This window comes from Anolis carolinensis, chromosome 6 (assembly GCF_035594765.1).
Source record: "Anolis carolinensis isolate JA03-04 chromosome 6, rAnoCar3.1.pri, whole genome shotgun sequence".
NCBI lineage: Eukaryota > Metazoa > Chordata > Lepidosauria > Squamata > Dactyloidae > Anolis > Anolis carolinensis.
This window is the reverse complement of record NC_085846.1, coordinates 29,107,885-29,125,984: the sequence shown is the minus strand read 5'-3', so window position 1 is coordinate 29,125,984 and position 18,100 is coordinate 29,107,885. Positions and strand designations below refer to the sequence as shown.

At 41.3% G+C, this 18,100-nt stretch overlaps 1 protein-coding gene across 3 annotated transcripts in view; it reads left to right on the top strand.

The window, feature by feature from the left end:
• The first annotated feature begins 620 nt into the window (after positions 1–620).
• Positions 621–18,100, top strand: part of LOC103279257 (SKI/DACH domain-containing protein 1-like) — a 44,280-nt gene continuing 26,800 nt past the window's right edge. For 2 of the 3 annotated variants that reach the window (XR_010007129.1, XR_010007128.1), the window contains exons 1-2: positions 621–1,421; positions 1,795–3,313. Coding sequence is in view for 1 of the 3 variants with exons in the window: in XM_008113420.3 (XP_008111627.1) it covers positions 1,353–1,421; positions 1,795–3,183 (1,458 nt within the window). In the remaining 2 variants the exon portion in view is untranslated. Of the gene's footprint in view, positions 1,422–1,794; positions 16,513–18,100 lie in introns of those variants that run through there. The other variant, XM_008113420.3, reaches the window with a different exon arrangement.

The following is an 18,100-nucleotide window of genomic DNA, read 5'->3' as shown; positions in this document are numbered from 1 at the left end:
TAGTTTCCAACAAACCTCACATCCTCTGAGGATGCCTGCCATAGATGTGGGCGAAACATCAGGAGAGAATGCTTCTGGAAACATGGCCATACAGCCCAGAAAACTCACAGCAATCGAGAACTAGAATAGAATCCTTTCTAGAGATTGCATAGAGGTGGGGGAAAGACCACAAATGTAAATATATTAACCAGCAGTGTGGGGAAAGCATTAAAAAGGGGGAATATAAAATACGTTTTTCTTCTGTATGCTGCAAAAATAATGTGCCAGGAAGGCAAGGAAATGGAGGAGCCTGCTTTGAATGTTCCATAGTCCATACATTTTTTTAAAAGCCATGCATTGTTTTCTTTTTGTCTCTCAAAGAGCCAAAACATATAGGAAACTCCTCTTCTATGGCTTCGGACCCTGTGGCATGGACTCTTAAAGGAAAAGGGTGTTTCTTACACACACACACACACAGGCAGAGATATATAGATATATGTATGTGAGGGTTGAGGGGGGGGGGGGGTGTGTGAAATGTTGGGGGGGGGGAGGTTTGTGACATCACTGGGCGAAAGCGCCCAATCAGCTTCCACTCTGGAGAAAATTATTTCGTGGGGTGTTTCCTTATAATATACTGTACTTCCAAGTCCGCCTGGAAGAAAGAGGAGAGAGAGAGACAAGGGGGAGAGGCAGGAAAAGGTGGACGTGACACTGATTTTTTTTTTTAAATCCTTCCTTGTCTTGGTTTAAAGACCTCGCCACAGATCCCGACAAGGAGGAGCTGCTTTGGAAACAGAAAAGAAGGGGGACCATTCCTTGCTTCTTCCCTGGAGAAGATTGGCTTCGAGGGAGGAAGAAAAGGAAGGAGGAAAATGAGAAAGGCGAAGCAACATCAGCATCCTCCTCCTGATTCCTGGCTGGATTTGTAAAGACTGAAGGGCAGAAGAGTATTAAGAGATGCCTCCGGAGGGATTTTGGGATGTAAAGGTGGGCAAAAGGGAAGGGAAAGGGCTCTTCTTCCCAGGGCTCTAGCCAAGGGGGGGTTTAGGGGTTCAACCCCCCTCCCCGAAATTTTTTAGGTTTACTAATGAATTTTAACTGGTTAACCAAATCCCCATCAGTGTCCACTGAAGTTTATCTTTCTTGAGTGTCCACTGAAGTTTTTTCTGTCTTGAGTGTCCACTGAAGTTAATCCATGGAGCCTGATTTCTAAATTATTTTGCATTATGGAACTATTCTTCACGATTCACTAAAAAAAAAAAAAGTTCCAACCCCCCTCCCCTTCCCGACTTTTTTCCCCTGGCGATGGCCCTGCTTCTTCCCAGCTGCTAGGGAATAAACAAACTAACAAGGATGTTCCTGACCTGTTGGTGATGGATTACAAAGGAGACTTCCAAGCCGGCTTGCAAGAGATCGACGGCATCCCTCTGGGCTACTTACAGGTCGAGTACTGCTCTTTTTTACCCTAAACATATATACATCCAATTTTGGAAAGTTTACCTGGGAGATCTGTAAGGTTTTATGCTGATTTTATGCGACCAAGACCCCAAAATTATTGCCAAATTTGCTAGCTTTTGTGCAGCAGCAAGAGCTTGTCCAGGCGGTGCAAGATGTCACAATCTTAGAAGATTTTAGTATTTACTTCATCTTAGCATATAAATGTTGAATACCGTTTTAACTACCTCTTTCAATACTGGATTTCAACTTTGCTTTTGACAGTGTTGCTTCATACCTAAATGTATGTGTTTCTATTCTATTCTGATGCTTGTCCATTTTTGGGTGCTGGAATAAATAAATAAACGTCTATACTTGCAGGTGGGAGGCACGCGGATGTTCGCCTTGCCGCAGGTCTTGAGCCTCCTCTTCCAAGGCGTGCCCAGGGCCGCGCTCCGCAAAGCCATGTCGGGCCTCCAGATCCGGAGCCGCCGCTGCGACTTGCAGGAGCTGCGCACCCTCAAGGCCATCCAGTCGGTCCCCAGCCGCGCCGTCAAGTGCTCGCTGATCTCCAAAGCCGACCTGGAGGCCCTCCGGGCTGTGGCTCCGCGGAGGAAGAGGAAAAGGAAGGGCAAACGACGGGAGGCCCATAACGGAGCGCTCTTCCCGGACAGCGCTTTCCAAAAGACTCCCTATTCGAAAGGCGCTCCTCCGGCGGGGAAAAATCAGGACATCCTTAGCAACGTCTTGGGCGCTTACCCGAGAGACTTGCAGCTGCTCAGAGGGCAAGTTTTGTCCAAAATCCCCGACGCGGCTCGCTCTAAACGCCCTTCTTGCGGCTGCTTGGCCAAAAAGCCTCGCTTGTCCGGCTCCAGCGACTCCGATTCCTCCAGTTTGGCGACGACGAGCGATTCCTCCGACGAGGAAGACGAAGAGGAGGAGGAAGAGGAAGAAGACTCAACGTGTAGTAGCAGCAGCAGCAGCGAAGAGGAGAGTGAATTGCTCTCTGAACCTTCATCGTCGGGATCGGAGAGCAGCTCGCTTTGCAGCGGGGATTCCATCCAAAGCACTCGCTACAGGCAAGCCGCCTTGACGCCTCGTCTCCCTGGCCCTCCACAAGCGCCCTCCGTCTCCTCGGGGTCCTCGCTCCTCCCCAAACCCTTACGACCCGAGCCTAGTCTCCTCTTTTGGGCCAGGACGCTCCGCGCTTCCTCTTTGGCAACTTGCAAAGAGACGGAGTTGCGCCTCAAGCCGGACCCGAAGCTCTCTTCTCCTCCGCCGAGTTCCCAAGCGGAGCCTCCGAAGGACCCCGCTGAGCCAAACCCCAAGGCCGCCGAGGCTCCCCCCGGAGGAGGTCGAGAGACACAATTCGACCGTTTAATCCGAAAGTCCAAACTCTGGTGCTACGCTAAAGGCTTCAACGTGGACGCCAAGGCTCTGCGGCGCAGCGAGCAAGGCAAAGCGCAAGAGAAGGCGCCCAAAGCCAAGCCGGGCAAAGGGAGGCCGCGGAAAAGAGAGGCGGCGAAGAAAACCGCCCCGCGCCCCAACCCTCCCAGGCCGGCGTTCACCTTAATGGGCACCTTCCCCTGCACGCCCGCTTTAATCGTCGGCTCCGACGGGGATTTGTGCCCGGCTTCCTCGCTCTGCGTCAAGGACTCCGTGGCTCCAGGCAAGACGCACCCGCTCTGGGCCTGGCAGATGGGAGGCCACGCCATGCCCGTGCCGCCCAGCCTGAAATTCCGGGCCTACGCTTTGGAGGACGTCGGCTAGGTTGAGCAACAGGTTGGGCTTTGTTTTGAAGGGTGGGAAGAGCTGAGTATGGAAGAGGGAAGGACGCCTGGCCGTTCAGATAGGTTTGCCTCGAAGTGAGCTACTTGGTTCCAGTGGCCTTGACTCCCAAGTAAGTTTTTCCCAAGTTGAAACCCTGCGCATATCTATATTGATCTTGAATGCTGTGTTTATGAGTCCTGGAACAGTTGGAGGCCTCCATGGCGATGACACAAACCGCACCTGGCTTTTTTTCGCTTGCTTTTGTTGGTGTTTGTTGACTTGCAGCTTCACACTAAGGCCCCCTCCACACAGCTGAATGAAATAAAATCCCACATTGTGTTGTCGAAGGCTTGCTGTGAGTTTTCCAGGGTTTATAGCCATGCTCCAGAAGCATTCTCTCCTGATGTTTCACCCACATCTATAGCAGGCATCCTCAGAGGTTGTGAGGCCTGTTGGAAACTAGGCAAGTGGGGTTTATATATCTGTGGAACAATGTCCAGGGTGGGAGAAAGAACTCTTGTCTGTTTGAGGCAGGTGTGAATGTTGCAATTGGCCACCTTGATTAGCATTGAAAAGCCTTGCAGCTTCAAAGTCTGGCTGCTTCCTGCCTGGGGGAATCAACCAAATAATATATCAGTGGAATGTTCAGGGTGGGAGAATTGTTGTGGATTGGATGCATGTGCAATTGTTGTAACTGGTCACCTCAATTAGCATTGAATAGCCTTGCAGCCTCAAAGCCTGGCTGCTCCTTGCTTAGGGGAAATAAACCATAGCCCAAATCAATGCCCAAATGTTGTATACATTTCAAATTGTACAATTAACATCACAGACTAGCTGAACCAGAGAAGTCAGTCATAGCAGAGCACTTGATGAACCAACCAGGACACATCTTTTTATTTGAGGATACAGAAATGCTGGACCACTCTTACCTACCACTGTGACAGACTACACAGAAAAGCCATTGAAATCCACAAGCATGTGGACAATTTCCACAGAAAGGAAGAAACCGTGAAAATGAACAAGATCTAGCTATTTAAAAAACTCTAAAATCAGGACAGTAAATAAAGAACAACACTTTGAAAATGGGAATTCCAGACAGGAAACAACCAGGGCCAGCTAACGCTTTCCAAAAAGGATTCCCCCAGACAGGAAGCAGACAGGCTTTGAAGCTGCAAGGCTTTTCAATACTAATCGAGGCGATTCATTGCAGCATTCACATTTTCCTCCAACAGATGAGACTTCTTTCTCCCACCCTGGACCTTCCACAGATATATACATTTCCAATATACCTCACAACCTCTGAGGATGCCTGCCATTGATGTGGGTGAAACATCAGGAGAGAATGCTTATGGAACATGGGCATACAGTCCAGAAAACTCACAGCAATTCAAAATCCCACATCTGCTTTGAACTGGGATATATGGCAGTGTGAACTCAGATATTGCAGATATTGTGGGTTATTCTGCCTTGATATTCTGGGTTATGTGGCTGTGTGGAAGGGCCCTAGGTAACACAATTTCTGCTCCTGGGTTATCAATGTTATTTCTTAATTGTTCCTACCATAAAAACATGGGGAAAATTTATCAAACTGCACAAATGTTTTTGAGGGACACCTTACTGCACATTTGGCTCTAGTTTTTCAATGAATGTCTCACCCAGTCTCAACCAATTTGACATTGTTTGTGTCAGCCACATCAATGAAGTTTCTGGAGGATAATAACTACTTTTAAGTAAATACTGCACAGTGAAACAGGAAATAACACTTTCAGACCAGGAACAGATTTTTTTTCAAACTTTGTTACATAGTGGAATTACACCCCTTCCATACAGCTGTATAAAATCCCACATTATCTGCTTTGAACTGGGTTAGATGGCAGTGTGGATGCAGATAACCCAATTCAAAGCAGATCTTGTGGATTCTCTGTCTTGATATTCTGGGTTATATGGCTGTGTGGAAGGACCCGTAGTGTAGATTGACCCACACTTGCCCAGAAGGGAAGTTTCTGGCGAAATCAGATGGGGATGTTTTCTGAAAAGTACAGTCAGAAGTGTGAAGGCTGGATCTACACTGCCAAATAATGCAGTTTGAACTGCCTAACATAGTCACTGTGTAAGACCATATCTACACTGTAATATATGGGTCTATACTGCATTATATCAAGTCTACATTGACCATACAGTGCACATCATATGACAATCTAGATCCAGCCTAAGACCCAGGACCCTTCCACACAGCCTAGAATATCAAGGCAGAAAATCCCACATTATCTGCTTTGAACTGGAACATATGGCTGTGTGGACTCAGATAACCCAGTTCAAAGCAGATATTGTGGGATTTTGTGCCTTGATATTAAGAGTTATATGGCTTGTGGAAGGGCCCTTAGTCCGTACTGCCATATATTCCAGTTCAAAGCAGAAAATGTGGGATTTTATTCAGCTGTGTGAAAGGAGCCCCACTAAGGGCCCTTCCATACAGATCTGTATCTCAGAATATCAAGGCAGAAAATCCCACAATATTTGCTTTGAACTGGGTTAGATGGCAGTGTGGATGCAGATAACCCAATTCAAAGCAGATCTTGTGGATTCTCTGTCTTGATATTCTGGGTTATATGGCTGTGTGGAAGGACCCGTAGTGTAGATTGACCCACACTTGCCCAGAAGGGAAGTTTCTGGCGAAATCAGATGGGGATGTTTTCTGAAAAGTACAGTCAGAAGTGTGAAGGCTGGATCTACACTGCCAAATAATGCAGTTTGAACTGCCTAACATAGTCACTGTGTAAGACCATATCTACACTGTAATATATGGGTCTATACTGCATTATATCAAGTCTACATTGACCATACAGTGCACATCATATGACAATCTAGATCCAGCCTAAGACCCAGGACCCTTCCACACAGCCTAGAATATCAAGGCAGAAAATCCCACATTATCTGCTTTGAACTGGAACATATGGCTGTGTGGACTCAGATAACCCAGTTCAAAGCAGATATTGTGGGATTTTGTGCCTTGATATTAAGAGTTATATGGCTTGTGGAAGGGCCCTTAGTCCGTACTGCCATATATTCCAGTTCAAAGCAGAAAATGTGGGATTTTATTCAGCTGTGTGAAAGGAGCCCCACTAAGGGCCCTTCCATACAGATCTGTATCTCAGAATATCAAGGCAGAAAATCCCACAATATTTGCTTTGAACTGGGTTATCTGAGTCCACACTGACATATATTCCAGTTTAAAGCAGATAATGTGGTATTTATTCAGCTGTGTGGAAGGGCCCTGACTTCAAGGGGACTTATTCTCAGGTGAGAGTGGGTTTGGAATTGCAGTCTGTAATGAAGTGAAGAATGAGGCTGGATCTACCCTACCTTATAACATTCATATTATCTGCTTTGAACTGGATTATATGGCAGTGTAGACTCATATAATCCAGTTTAAAGCAGATAATGTGGATTATTTGGTATAATAATCTGGATCATATGGTAGTATAGACCTGGCCTGAGACTGTTTTCCGAACTTTAATTTTTTAAAGTCTCAACCCCTTTCTTCAAACGGAATTGTTGGCATTCCTTTACTTTCAAAGCTTTCCTTTCCAAGAGTCTACAACTTCTAAAAACTGAAATTTGAGTCTTCATTCAACTGCCAGGCCTCCAATGTGGTGGCAGCCAAATAACCCACAGTTTCCCAATTCTGGGAAGAAGCAAACAAACCTGGGGAATGTTTTAATTGTGTTAAGGGAGCCATGGGTAGGGGGAAGCAATCTTTTGGAAGGTGTCTGTTATGGGAAGCTGTGAATGGGTCAAATAATAATGCAAAAGACAAAGGCAATTTGGGCCAGATCTGGATTCCCCTCTTCTTTTTCTATGGAATGGTTTGCTCCATGCAGAGAAATGTGGAAGGGTGGTGGGTGTGTGCTGTAAAGAATGAGCAAGTTTGGAGCAAGGCTCCCTTCCCCCTTCCTGGTGAATGAGCTTCCCTTCCTCCCCCTTCTCTTTCCCCCTTTGACCAAGTTAAAAGTGGACCCCTTCCCCTCCTCCACCTTTCTTCCTTAATTTGGAAGAGAAATGGAATGGCCTTTCAACCGCTGCACATTAAACTCATCAAAGCATCATTCCCCGCCCCCCCTTCCATCTGACTTCCTGATGAAAACTAAATCAAGACAAAAGTGACTCTTTTTATCCCCCAACTGCAAAAACTTGGAAAGAGAGCCCAGAGATGCACAGATTCAAATTGCTTATTTTCTAGACTTAGGGGGAAAGGGTATACCCCTCAAAAAGGGTATTTTAAACAAAGGTAATGATATTCTATACTGCCTGCTGCAAAGGCAAAGGAGGGGGAGGCCAGCCCCTTTGACACAAAAATCCCTGATCTTGCTTGCACCAAAAAAGAAAGAAAGAAAAAGGGTTATTTGAAACTGTTGCACTTTAAGGGAGGGGGTTGTTTGTTGGTTAATAGATGACTTCAGTAGCCTAAGGTAATATTTTGGTTATTTAAAAATTTACTGGCAAAAAATAAATTGGATCCAGGAGCAGCTTTGGAATGAAACACAGATGGACAATTTGATCTCCTCAAGGAGGAAAGAGGGAGTTCTTTCTCCTGCCAGAGGAAACAATGCCCCTTCCTCCATTCAAAAACAACTCTTCCTTTATTTCTCCTGGTGTGATTTTTTTTTGTCTTCAAAGCTTTCTTTGCATCTTTGAAATCAAATGAAATCTTTGCGTCTTTGAAATCAAATCAAATCTTGGAACTTCCTAAAAGGGTGGACGAAAATTACATATTTGTAAGTCAACTCAATGTTGTTTCCATTTTCAAAATTAGATTGCAGAGCTCTGGGAGGAGGCCTGGGTCCCTTCCACACAGCTGAATAAAATCCCACATGTTCTGCTTTGGAATATATGGAGTGTGGACTCGGATAACCCAGTTCAAAGCAGATATTGTGAGATTTTTTGCCTTGATATTCTGGGTTATTTGGCTATGAGGAAGGGCTCCTGGAGCTGCTGCACCATCAATGGAAATTGTAAGCAGAATGATGTTTATATTTTGACTTTTGAAATTGTGGGAGTTTAAATTTATGCACCTAAGTAAACATACTGGTTTGGAAGTAAAGGTATGGACTGGCTTTAGTCCTAAAGGACTGTGCTCTGAAGCTCTCATCCTATTTAGGGCCCTTCCACACAGCCATATAACCCAGAATATTAAGGCAGAAAATCCCCAATATCTGCTTTGAGCTGGGTTATCTGAGTCCACATTGCCATATATTCCAAAGCAGATAATTTGGGATTTTATTCAACTGTGTGGAAGGGGCCTTAGAAATCAAATATTAAGTTTTGCCTCCATCTATCTTTTACTCTAAGCATTTTCTGCTTTTTAAAAAAGGAGACAAAAATTGTATTTGTAGGGAAGAAATAAAGAATGGACTCTGCTTCCAGATCTCAGCTAGGCAAAAAGATTATAAACACATTACAAATTGATTTGGAAGCATCACTGCAAAGCAAGACAAACTTGGAATAAATACAGAAATGACACATTTAAATAGATAAAATGTATTAGGGCTGCATCCCCAAAAGCAGTTGCGTGGAAGGAATTTCACACCGCCATGCCTGGTGCTCCCTTGGCAATGAAACACGTTTAGAGATTTAAATAATATTCTGGCAAAAGCACCACTTTCTGTAGAATGCTCTGTAAATGTTCACTTATTTGGAGTCGGAATAATTAACTTCAGTGCAGTCTACTTCGAAATAAACCTGCTTAGGTGGATTCTTTGAGTGCGTTTCCCACCCACCGTTTGATAACCTGCAATTTTGTTGAAAAGGAAAGGTTTTTGTTGTCAAAAACAATTTGGACGGAGCAGAGGGATGAGTGAGTCTTTCTCTAAAGGAAACAAAAAAGCTGGGAGAGGGGGTGTGTTTGGTGTGTGTGTTTTAAAAATAACTTTGGGATGTTGCAGCATTCTTAAACAGTTTCTGTTCATTTTGATTATGCAGGAGACTTTCTCATTGCATTGTGCCCCAAATATTTAAAAACTAACAACAGTAATAGATAAGACCCAGTTATTGATCCATAATTTTGAGGAGGTGGGCTGCAAGCGAAGACACTATTCTAGCTTCAAATCTTTAAAGGCTCTTGCACATTTGTTTCTGAGATGATGAGAGGTTTCCCCAAAACATATGGAGCAAAATGACAAAAAAGAAGGGTCATTTTTTAAAACATGCCGTTTAAATTGGCCTTTTTAAAAAATGTGTGTTGATAATTGTTTTTTTGCCTGTCCTGGGAACTTGGAGAAACTATCAACAGGAAGAACTTGAGGAAGGAAGTTTTGCAGTTGTCTTAATTTTCTTTCCAATTCACACATACACACATCCTTTGTCTTCCCCTATTTCGTACTTGAAATATGAGCTCGGCTCTGCTTTAAAAAGCAGGGCCGATGATGTTTGCAGAGCAGTATAGGGCATTTAGTTAACTGCACGCTATTATTTTCAGAGGAATGTGGAATTTGATGGAGGCTAAATATTGACATGTCTCCTCTGCTGCCCCAGTTTCTAACCTTTACATTCATTGCAAGCTTTGCAAACACGAAGCACAGAAATAGAAAAATCCCAGTAAGGGAAAATATTTGAAACGAGGTCTTGAGATATCAAAAATTTGCTAAAGGGAACAGGGAGAAATACTTCAGTTTTCATTCTCGCAACACAATTTGGTGAATATAGTAGTCTGGCTTATGGAGAAGGTGGCAAAGTAGGTGTGTCTGGGAGGCCACACTCATTCTGTTCTTACACCAGAGGAAATCCCTCCGTGCTCATAGATTGTGTGATTTTAATCTATACGAGCTGCTCACATGCTTTTGCTACTCTACAGCTTCCTTGGTTCAGGACCCTTCATCCTTTATTGAAAATAAATTAATACTCTGAGCGTTAATACATTTATTCAGAAAGCCAGAAATAAAAGATGGCTTTCAGGATGGAGCAGGGAGAGTCTTGGACAAAGAGGTGGTAATTGGCAGGAAAACTATATGTTGCAAAGGAAGAATAACCTCTCTCCTTTCTGTGTCTTTTAACCAACCATTCCAGCTCACTATGCACTACATTGTCATGGGCACAATCCAGCACACAGTCATTGTAGAAACGAAAGGAAGCTGTGCATGATAGTACTGTTGCACAACTTCCATTAATTTCTGCAGAGATCCTGGTGGGCTGTGCCCCATGCTGTGTGTGTGTATCTTAACGGGTATTAAAACTTCCGTACAGTATCTGTTTCACCGTTTTAAAAGATATTTGTAGACATGTTTATATGTTGTTCTTTTCTCAAGGCCTGAAAGCACAGTGAACTAGTATTCATTCTCCTGCAGACCTTTTCACATGTAAGGGAAAGGATTTGCAGGTGACATGAATACATATAGTGTGAGTATGTGCCCACTAAGCACACAGGAAAGAACATGCAAAGGTATACTGAATGTGTGTATGCTGTCTGTTCTTCACTGGCAGTTACCAGGTAACACCTTTGAAAATAGCTTGCAATGCTAAGCAAACTTATTAATGGAATAAATCCTGTAAAATGCAGGGATTGGCTTCTCTGTAAATATGCGACAGGAGTGCAGTCCTGCAGTCAGTGGCAAAACTCTCATTAATTGCAGTGGAACTGGATTGTAGTATACGTCAAGGCTGTGGAAATTTCACTCTTCCAGATTTTGTTGGAGAACACTTCCCACCAGCTCAAAACATCTATACTGGATGGGCTTAATGAGAAATGGAGTCTAACAACACTTCCACAAATGAATAAAATCCCACATTATATGCTTTGAACTGGAATATATGGCAGTGTGGACTCAGATATCCTGATTTTATTGAGTTATGTTTTAATCTATGGTTGGTTTTAACTACTGTTGGATTGGGCTTGTTCCCCATGTAAGCTGCCTCGAGTCCCTTTGGGGAGATGGAGGCGGGATATAAAAATAAAGTTATTATATTACTATTATTATAGTTCAAAGCAGATATTGTGGGATCTTCTGCCTTGATATTCTGGGTTATATGGCTGTATGGAAGGACCCTTAGAAATCAGCTTGGGAGCAGATCTTGTTGACAGTTCAGTTATATTTCTTGGGTGCTCTTGAGCTGCTTCACATGAAAAGTTTCTGAATTTGTGTGAGCTGATGCTATTAAAAACTACCCATTAAGCATGATGTACATGTTGTCATTAGCAATATTTACACACATGGCAATAATTGCACAATTTTCCTCCCTGCAACTGTAATTGGAAGTACGTATACACTCTATTTTCATAAGTACAGAGATGGGGAGATATTCTTTGAAACTTCAATTACCAGAGGTCTCGCTATCTTGCATTGATAAATTTATGGGAGCTGTAGTCCTAAAACATGTACACTAACATGTATGGTTAATTTTTTTAAAAAAAATTACCCATTTTCATATGTATATCATTCATGTGTGTCTGCTAGAGAGAGACTCAAGGCTGCTTTCAAAATTATGTGTAAAAACAGCCTATATCTCCCAACACTATATTAAATGTATGCCTGCTTTCTTTGACATTCCACCCAAAAGGCCCATGGCTATTTTAAATCCAGTGAACTGATAATATCAGAAGCATCCAGTTTCAATATGAAAGATGGCTCTTTAAATTGTGACGGGTTTAATTCGGATTACTTGGCAGAAGTGCATTATGCTGTTCCTGTGAAAAGATGAGTTTGTGAAGCAGAGCTAAGAAATATGTGACTTTCCAGGTGTAGCTGGACTACATCTCCAATCATCCCTGCTCATCCTGAGCATTATTAAGGTGCTGTGTAAGTTCAGAGCAATTGGAGGACCAAAGATACAAGAGCTCTGTTTAAAGCAGTGTTTCTCAACCTGTGGGTCCCCAGATGTTTTGACCTTCAACTCCCAGGAATCCTAACAGCTGGTAAACTGGCTGGGATTTCTGGGCGTTGTATAGGCCAAAACACCTGGGGACCCACAGATTGAAAAACACTGGTTTAAAGAATGTATGTTTCATTCATTAGTCACAATCTTTATCATGGGATGTACTTTGTTGCTGGACTACATGCGTGCATGGACAAGTAGTATCACTAGAAAGTGATGCGGATAGGTTTTAGGATTGTTTAGAGCCAGAGCTGAACAATCCCTTTGAAATAATATCCACCACTTTACAATTTGCACATCTGTAATACTACCCAGGATCTGTCATCTCCAGTCCTCTGAATCTGCATAATGTCAGGAATTGCCCTTGTAGTTTTCTTCTGATTCAAACTGAGTGGAGGATGTTTCACATACTATCCAGATGTTCAGAACTATAGTTCCTGCAGTTCCTTGTCAATGTGTGGAATTAATGTGAATCGAAGATCAAAACAATCCAAATACCAAACTCACTCACCTCTGATTTAAGATTTGGAAGGAAGGTACACATCAGGTGCTGGTGCAATTTTGAAATAGCTCACAATCTCAAAAGTCCTTGTAATTTCCTGCCTTTTCTTCCCTTTGCTATGTATATATGGGACTGTTGTCAATCAATGCAAAATAGAATGCACAAGAGATACTTTTTGCAGTTCAGCCAATAGACTTTTCATGCAGAACTCAGACATGCATCCAAGTACTTTTAATATCATGTGTGGAAGACATGTTTCCTTGCAGAAATGCATTTTTGCAAAAAAAAAAATCTTAATTTGTAAAAGCTAATATAGTCTCTGCAGCACTATAGCACTTTTATTCTGGGGTTTTATTTATGTCTTATATATAAGGCTTTATGTAAGACACATGATAACACAAAAAGTTAGATAACTGTTCTGGATCCTGCACTAGATTTGTCCTGTACTAGATTTGACAAAAATTGCATAAACCTTTGAATTTTCCAAAATGTTTCATGTAGATAAGCAGGCAAAAAAATATAGGAGACTAAGGAAGAAGCAGATTAACCCCCCAATTAGCCTAATTTTTTTAGTTGGAATTTCAGTCAATATGAATATTATAGTCTGAATGAATCGCTGTGATTGAATCTTCAGGTATCAGGCTACCCCAGAAATGCTTAGTGGAACAAAGAACATATTCCCATTTTACATTTTCCAAAATGAAGAATTCTGGATTTCCTACCTTTTGTTGTTTAAAAGCAACAATTTGTAGGAAATCTTTTAAACTATGTTTCATGGATCGAAGAAAGATGTCTGTTATTGCTGTTTGACTTTCTGATATAGGACAACGCTTAGGCCGGATCTACACTGCCATATAATCCAGTTTTTGAATTCTGGCCTGCTTTGGATTATATGAATCTATTCTGCTAAACAGTCCAGTTCAAAGCAGATAATCTGGATTCAGAAACGGGATTATATAGCAGTGTAGATGGTGCTTTAGAACTTTCTTAGCAAAATTTGTTTTGAAAGGGATTGCCTTTGCTTCCCTTTGAGGCTGCGAGAGTGTTCTCAGTGGGTTTCCATGGCTGAGCAGGGATTTAAACCCTGGTCTTCAGAGTCATAGTCTAATGCTCAAACTATAGCAATCTAAATTATATCTTCAGCATACTTACTGCCAAGTAAATCCCACTGAAACTTGGTGATACTTAATTCCAATTAATATACATTAGAGTCTCGCTTATCCAACCTTCGCTCATCCAGTGTTCTGTATTATCCAATGCAGTCTGCCTTTTAGTAGTTTTTGCAGTCAATGTTTTCAATACATTGCAATGTTTTGGTGCTAAATTTGTGAATACAGTAATTACTACATAGCGTTGCCGTGTATTGAACTGCTTTTTCTGTCAACTTGTTGCAAAACATGATGTTTTGGTGTTTAATTTGGAAAATCATAACGTAATTTGACGTTTAATAGACTTTTCCTTATTATCCAACATTTTCATTTATCCAACGTTTTGCCAGCCTATTTTTGTTGGATAAGCAATACTCTAGTTAGGATGGTCCTGTAACACACAAGTATTTGGATACATTTTTTACAGAAATACATTCGTCAGGCTTCCAAATAAACAAAATTAGGATTGAGTTACTAATTCTCTTTCACCCGACAATCTGACACCAAATCACTTACTTACAAGCCAGTTCCTCTGAAACTGACGAGAAAGCCGATGATGTTTAGTGGATACTTAAGATGCAAATGTTAATGCATTAAATTGGATTAATCTAAGATAAATGGTTACAGTTTTGTAGACCATAGAATTCCATCTCCAAGGTGGCAATCCTATGTGCTCTTACTTGGGAGTAAATGCTATGGAATTCAATGTCTTTTATTTTCAACTGTCTGTGTCTAGGTATCCATATAAAATAGATGAAAGTTGCTGGTTTCAATGAAACCCATTCCAGTGTCTGGGATCTCAGAGTAAATTCTAGCATCTCAATTTAACTACATAAAGATAAATAGGTATTTTTTTAAAAATCTGGATTGTCTGAAATATCAACCATTTCTCTCATTTCCGCAGGAGAATTTCTGTCTTCTCCTATATACATAAAAGTCACAATTTCCACCTCAGCTTTAGAAAAGGCCCTTTTACCTAATTTTTAAAGTTAGAGACCATTACAGTGCTATAAATAAATGCAAATAACCTAAAACCATAAAGCAGAACCTGGTCAAAATATTGATCAATGGGAAAAATACAAAGATAAGAGCAATTGCACACATAATGTTTGTGTTGTGAAGCTATGCTCCTCTTCATTTATGGACCTTTTTAAGGGCACGGTCCAATGGAATATTCCTGTGGGTCTTGTAGAAAATAACTCCCAGCTGGATTCCTATTCTGTGAGAGACCCATAAGAATTTCTCACTGTATTGTGCCGTTAATGCTCCGTGAATGCATAGGAGCAAAAGCTCTGCAACCTGATCGCATGGATATTTATTTACACTCCAACCCCACTGTGTTTCGTGGGGCTTATTCACACAGGCTGCAAGAAAGCCTCCTTGAATACAGTAAGATTTATCCTGAGTAAATCTGCAGAGGATTGTGATGTTCATTATTGGAAGGGCTCAAGGAAAGCCCTGTTGCTAATGTAATGTATTGACTTTGGGGATGTGGAAGAGTCTAAATGGGGCACAAGCAGTGGGAAATAAAAACGGCACCCCATATATTATTTTACCCAACACATTTTCAATAGGAACAACTGTTTATATAGGGAAATATTTGCTTCTTCCAAAATGATAACAATCAAATACAGGCACATAACATTGGCTTGTCCAAATTTAGGTATCTTCTGTTTGAAGATACAAAGAAGGTACCTTTTAGCTTTGTTTTTTATTTGACTGTGGCAGGATATAGAATCGGGAAGTTTCCTAACATCCCTTAACCCTCCCATCTTTCCTTCCTTTTCCTTTCTTTCTCTCTCCCTCTCCCTTTTCTCTCTTTCTTTCTCTTGCATTGCCTTGCCCTAGTTGGCTATGCATTGTGAAGAATAATAAGCTTCTGTTTTCATGTAAATCACTTGGAACTGCAGGAGGAAGGGAAATATATTGGAAGAGACTTGGGGGAAGGTGGAAATGGATGCCTGGTGATGGAGGGCTGGGTGGTTGAAGCAGAAGGAGGAAATAGACCAGCCTTCCTTTCTGAATTTAAAGGTACGTCTCCACTTCTGAATAAAGGGAACAGAATACATACACGTATGAACCTGAACATTTATTTACTAATTCCGTCTCTCATTTCTGAACCAGAGAAGAGTGGCAAAAGGTTGAAAAATCAAAGAAATTTCCATTGAAAATGCCGGGTTTTCTCCCTTCATAAAGACTGACAATTGGGAAGCAGGGAAAGACCGAACAGTTGCACAATTTGGTTATGTGTAGATTTCTTCAAGATTTTTAAATTTTCCATTATTGCTATTGTTTAAAAATGATTTCTGCCACCCTGGAAACTAGGATGCATAGCAGTGGCTTCAAACTACAAGAAAGGAGATTCCCCCTGAACATTAGGAAGAACTGAGAGAGCTGTTCAGCAGTGGAACTCTCTGCCCCGGACTGTGGTGGAGGCTCCTTCTTTGGAGGCCTTTAAACAGAGGTTGGATGGCCATTTGTCCGGAGTGCTTTGAATGCGATTTTCCTGCTTCTTGGCAGAAAGGGGTTGGATTGGATGGCCCTTGAGGTCCCTTCCAACTTTATGATTCTGTGATTTTAAAATACATCTGGGTAACTGAAATTTATTAAGGGAAGAAGAGCATGGATTTTTCTTTTATTTCCAATGCCCATTTGCTCCGAAACATACTCAGCTTGAGAAGAAGATGGAGGGGTTGACTCAATGTAACTATTTATTTGAAGTTATTGTAAGTACTGTATATAAGGGAAAAAACTGTAATCCCGTGTGCAATATGGATCCTTGATTAAGGAATAAAATACATTTTCAAAAATTAATGCATATGGATTTTTTTTTTTTAAAAAAAAACAGAACAATTACTTTTGGGATTTTTGACTTGCAGAATCTCTCAACCAACATGGTTACCATAGTAGAAAATGTAACTTTTGCTAGTTCTGGATTTAATTGAAATTTTCCAGTTTTTTTATTATTATTATTATGGGGCTAGATAAAGAATTGCTTACGAGACGGACAAGCAGCAGGTAAATCTTTGGATGATTTCTTAATATATTTCCAGGAGTTTCTGAATCTCAACACATCAATGAAAGAAAGGAAGCAAAACAGAAAGGGAAAAGGAAAATCTCTGCCAACTGCTTTGGCAGTGTTTGTGTTTCCTATCTATAAAACAGGAGAAATGCTAACTGGTTACTTTTGGCCTATGCCTTGTGCAGCTCTACTGGCCAGATTAATTTTTTTGCTTTAGAATTCATGATTTAAATTGAAAGTAATACGGTAGTTCATAAAACATTATTTATGTTCTTAATCATAATTTCATGTATGACTATGCGCTCAGAGTTACAGTAAGAAAGGAAATAAATCCTGTAAGCCCAAAGTTCTCCTACACATTTAGCTACTGAGAGGTTACCTGTGTTTTATGTGTGTGAGAGAGACAAGCTAGTTGAAATTAGATGCAATATTAGACTCACTAATATCAATGAGATTTAAGTTAGTCATTATTTACTTGTCCCATCAATTCCATCTCAGTTCCACAGCACACTTAGCAATATATTTTATTGCACGAGAAACAAATAGCATTAGAAATATACAACCTTAAATAGTCAAATAATGTGACAAACATTGAATATGCAAAATATCTGATGCCATTTATTAGCATCCTTTCAATCAGGGATTGGGGGGAGGTACTAAAGGTTCTAATAGCTAAGACACTTAAAGGCTCAGACAACGTGCCAAATGACACATGAAGGTTTGAATGCTTTTTCTCTAACATATGCTGGGAAAATAACTAAAAATATAATTCATCCCTTCTGTTTCTGGCATTAGTAAGGTCCATGGTTTGGGCAGAACTTTGAAAACCCCTGAACAGTACAAAATGGAACACTAATGGATATTGCCTGTGGATCCAAAGTACCATTCTTTCATTGCTGAATGATGGGTAGCTGTGGCATATCATTATGTTAATTCATCTTGCTGATGTGCCACCAGATCAAGCCTGATTTTGGAAGCTAAGAAGAGTGAGGCAATATTTGGATGGAAGACTACCAGGGATCTCTTAGGGACAGGAGAAAAATCCTGCCCAAAACTTTAGAGAGCCACTGTCAGTTAAAAATACTAATCTAGATGGAGCAATCTGAGTCAGTATATATAGCTTTCTATATCGTTTTGTATTTGTGCCATGCCTTATCCCCTTTTAATTGTTGTATTCACATATGAAATCTGAGTAGCAAATGACTCTGCACCATAAAATGCACCTATCCTTCATTCAACAAGGTAACTCACATTCTGCGCCAAGGAAAGCTATATTTTCTGCGCTCCATATAATAGGGAAGAGTGCTTTATGTTGTTCCCAGGAGAAACAGCACCAGCAAGTCAAAACCAATGACTGAAATCATTTGGTACAGACTGTAA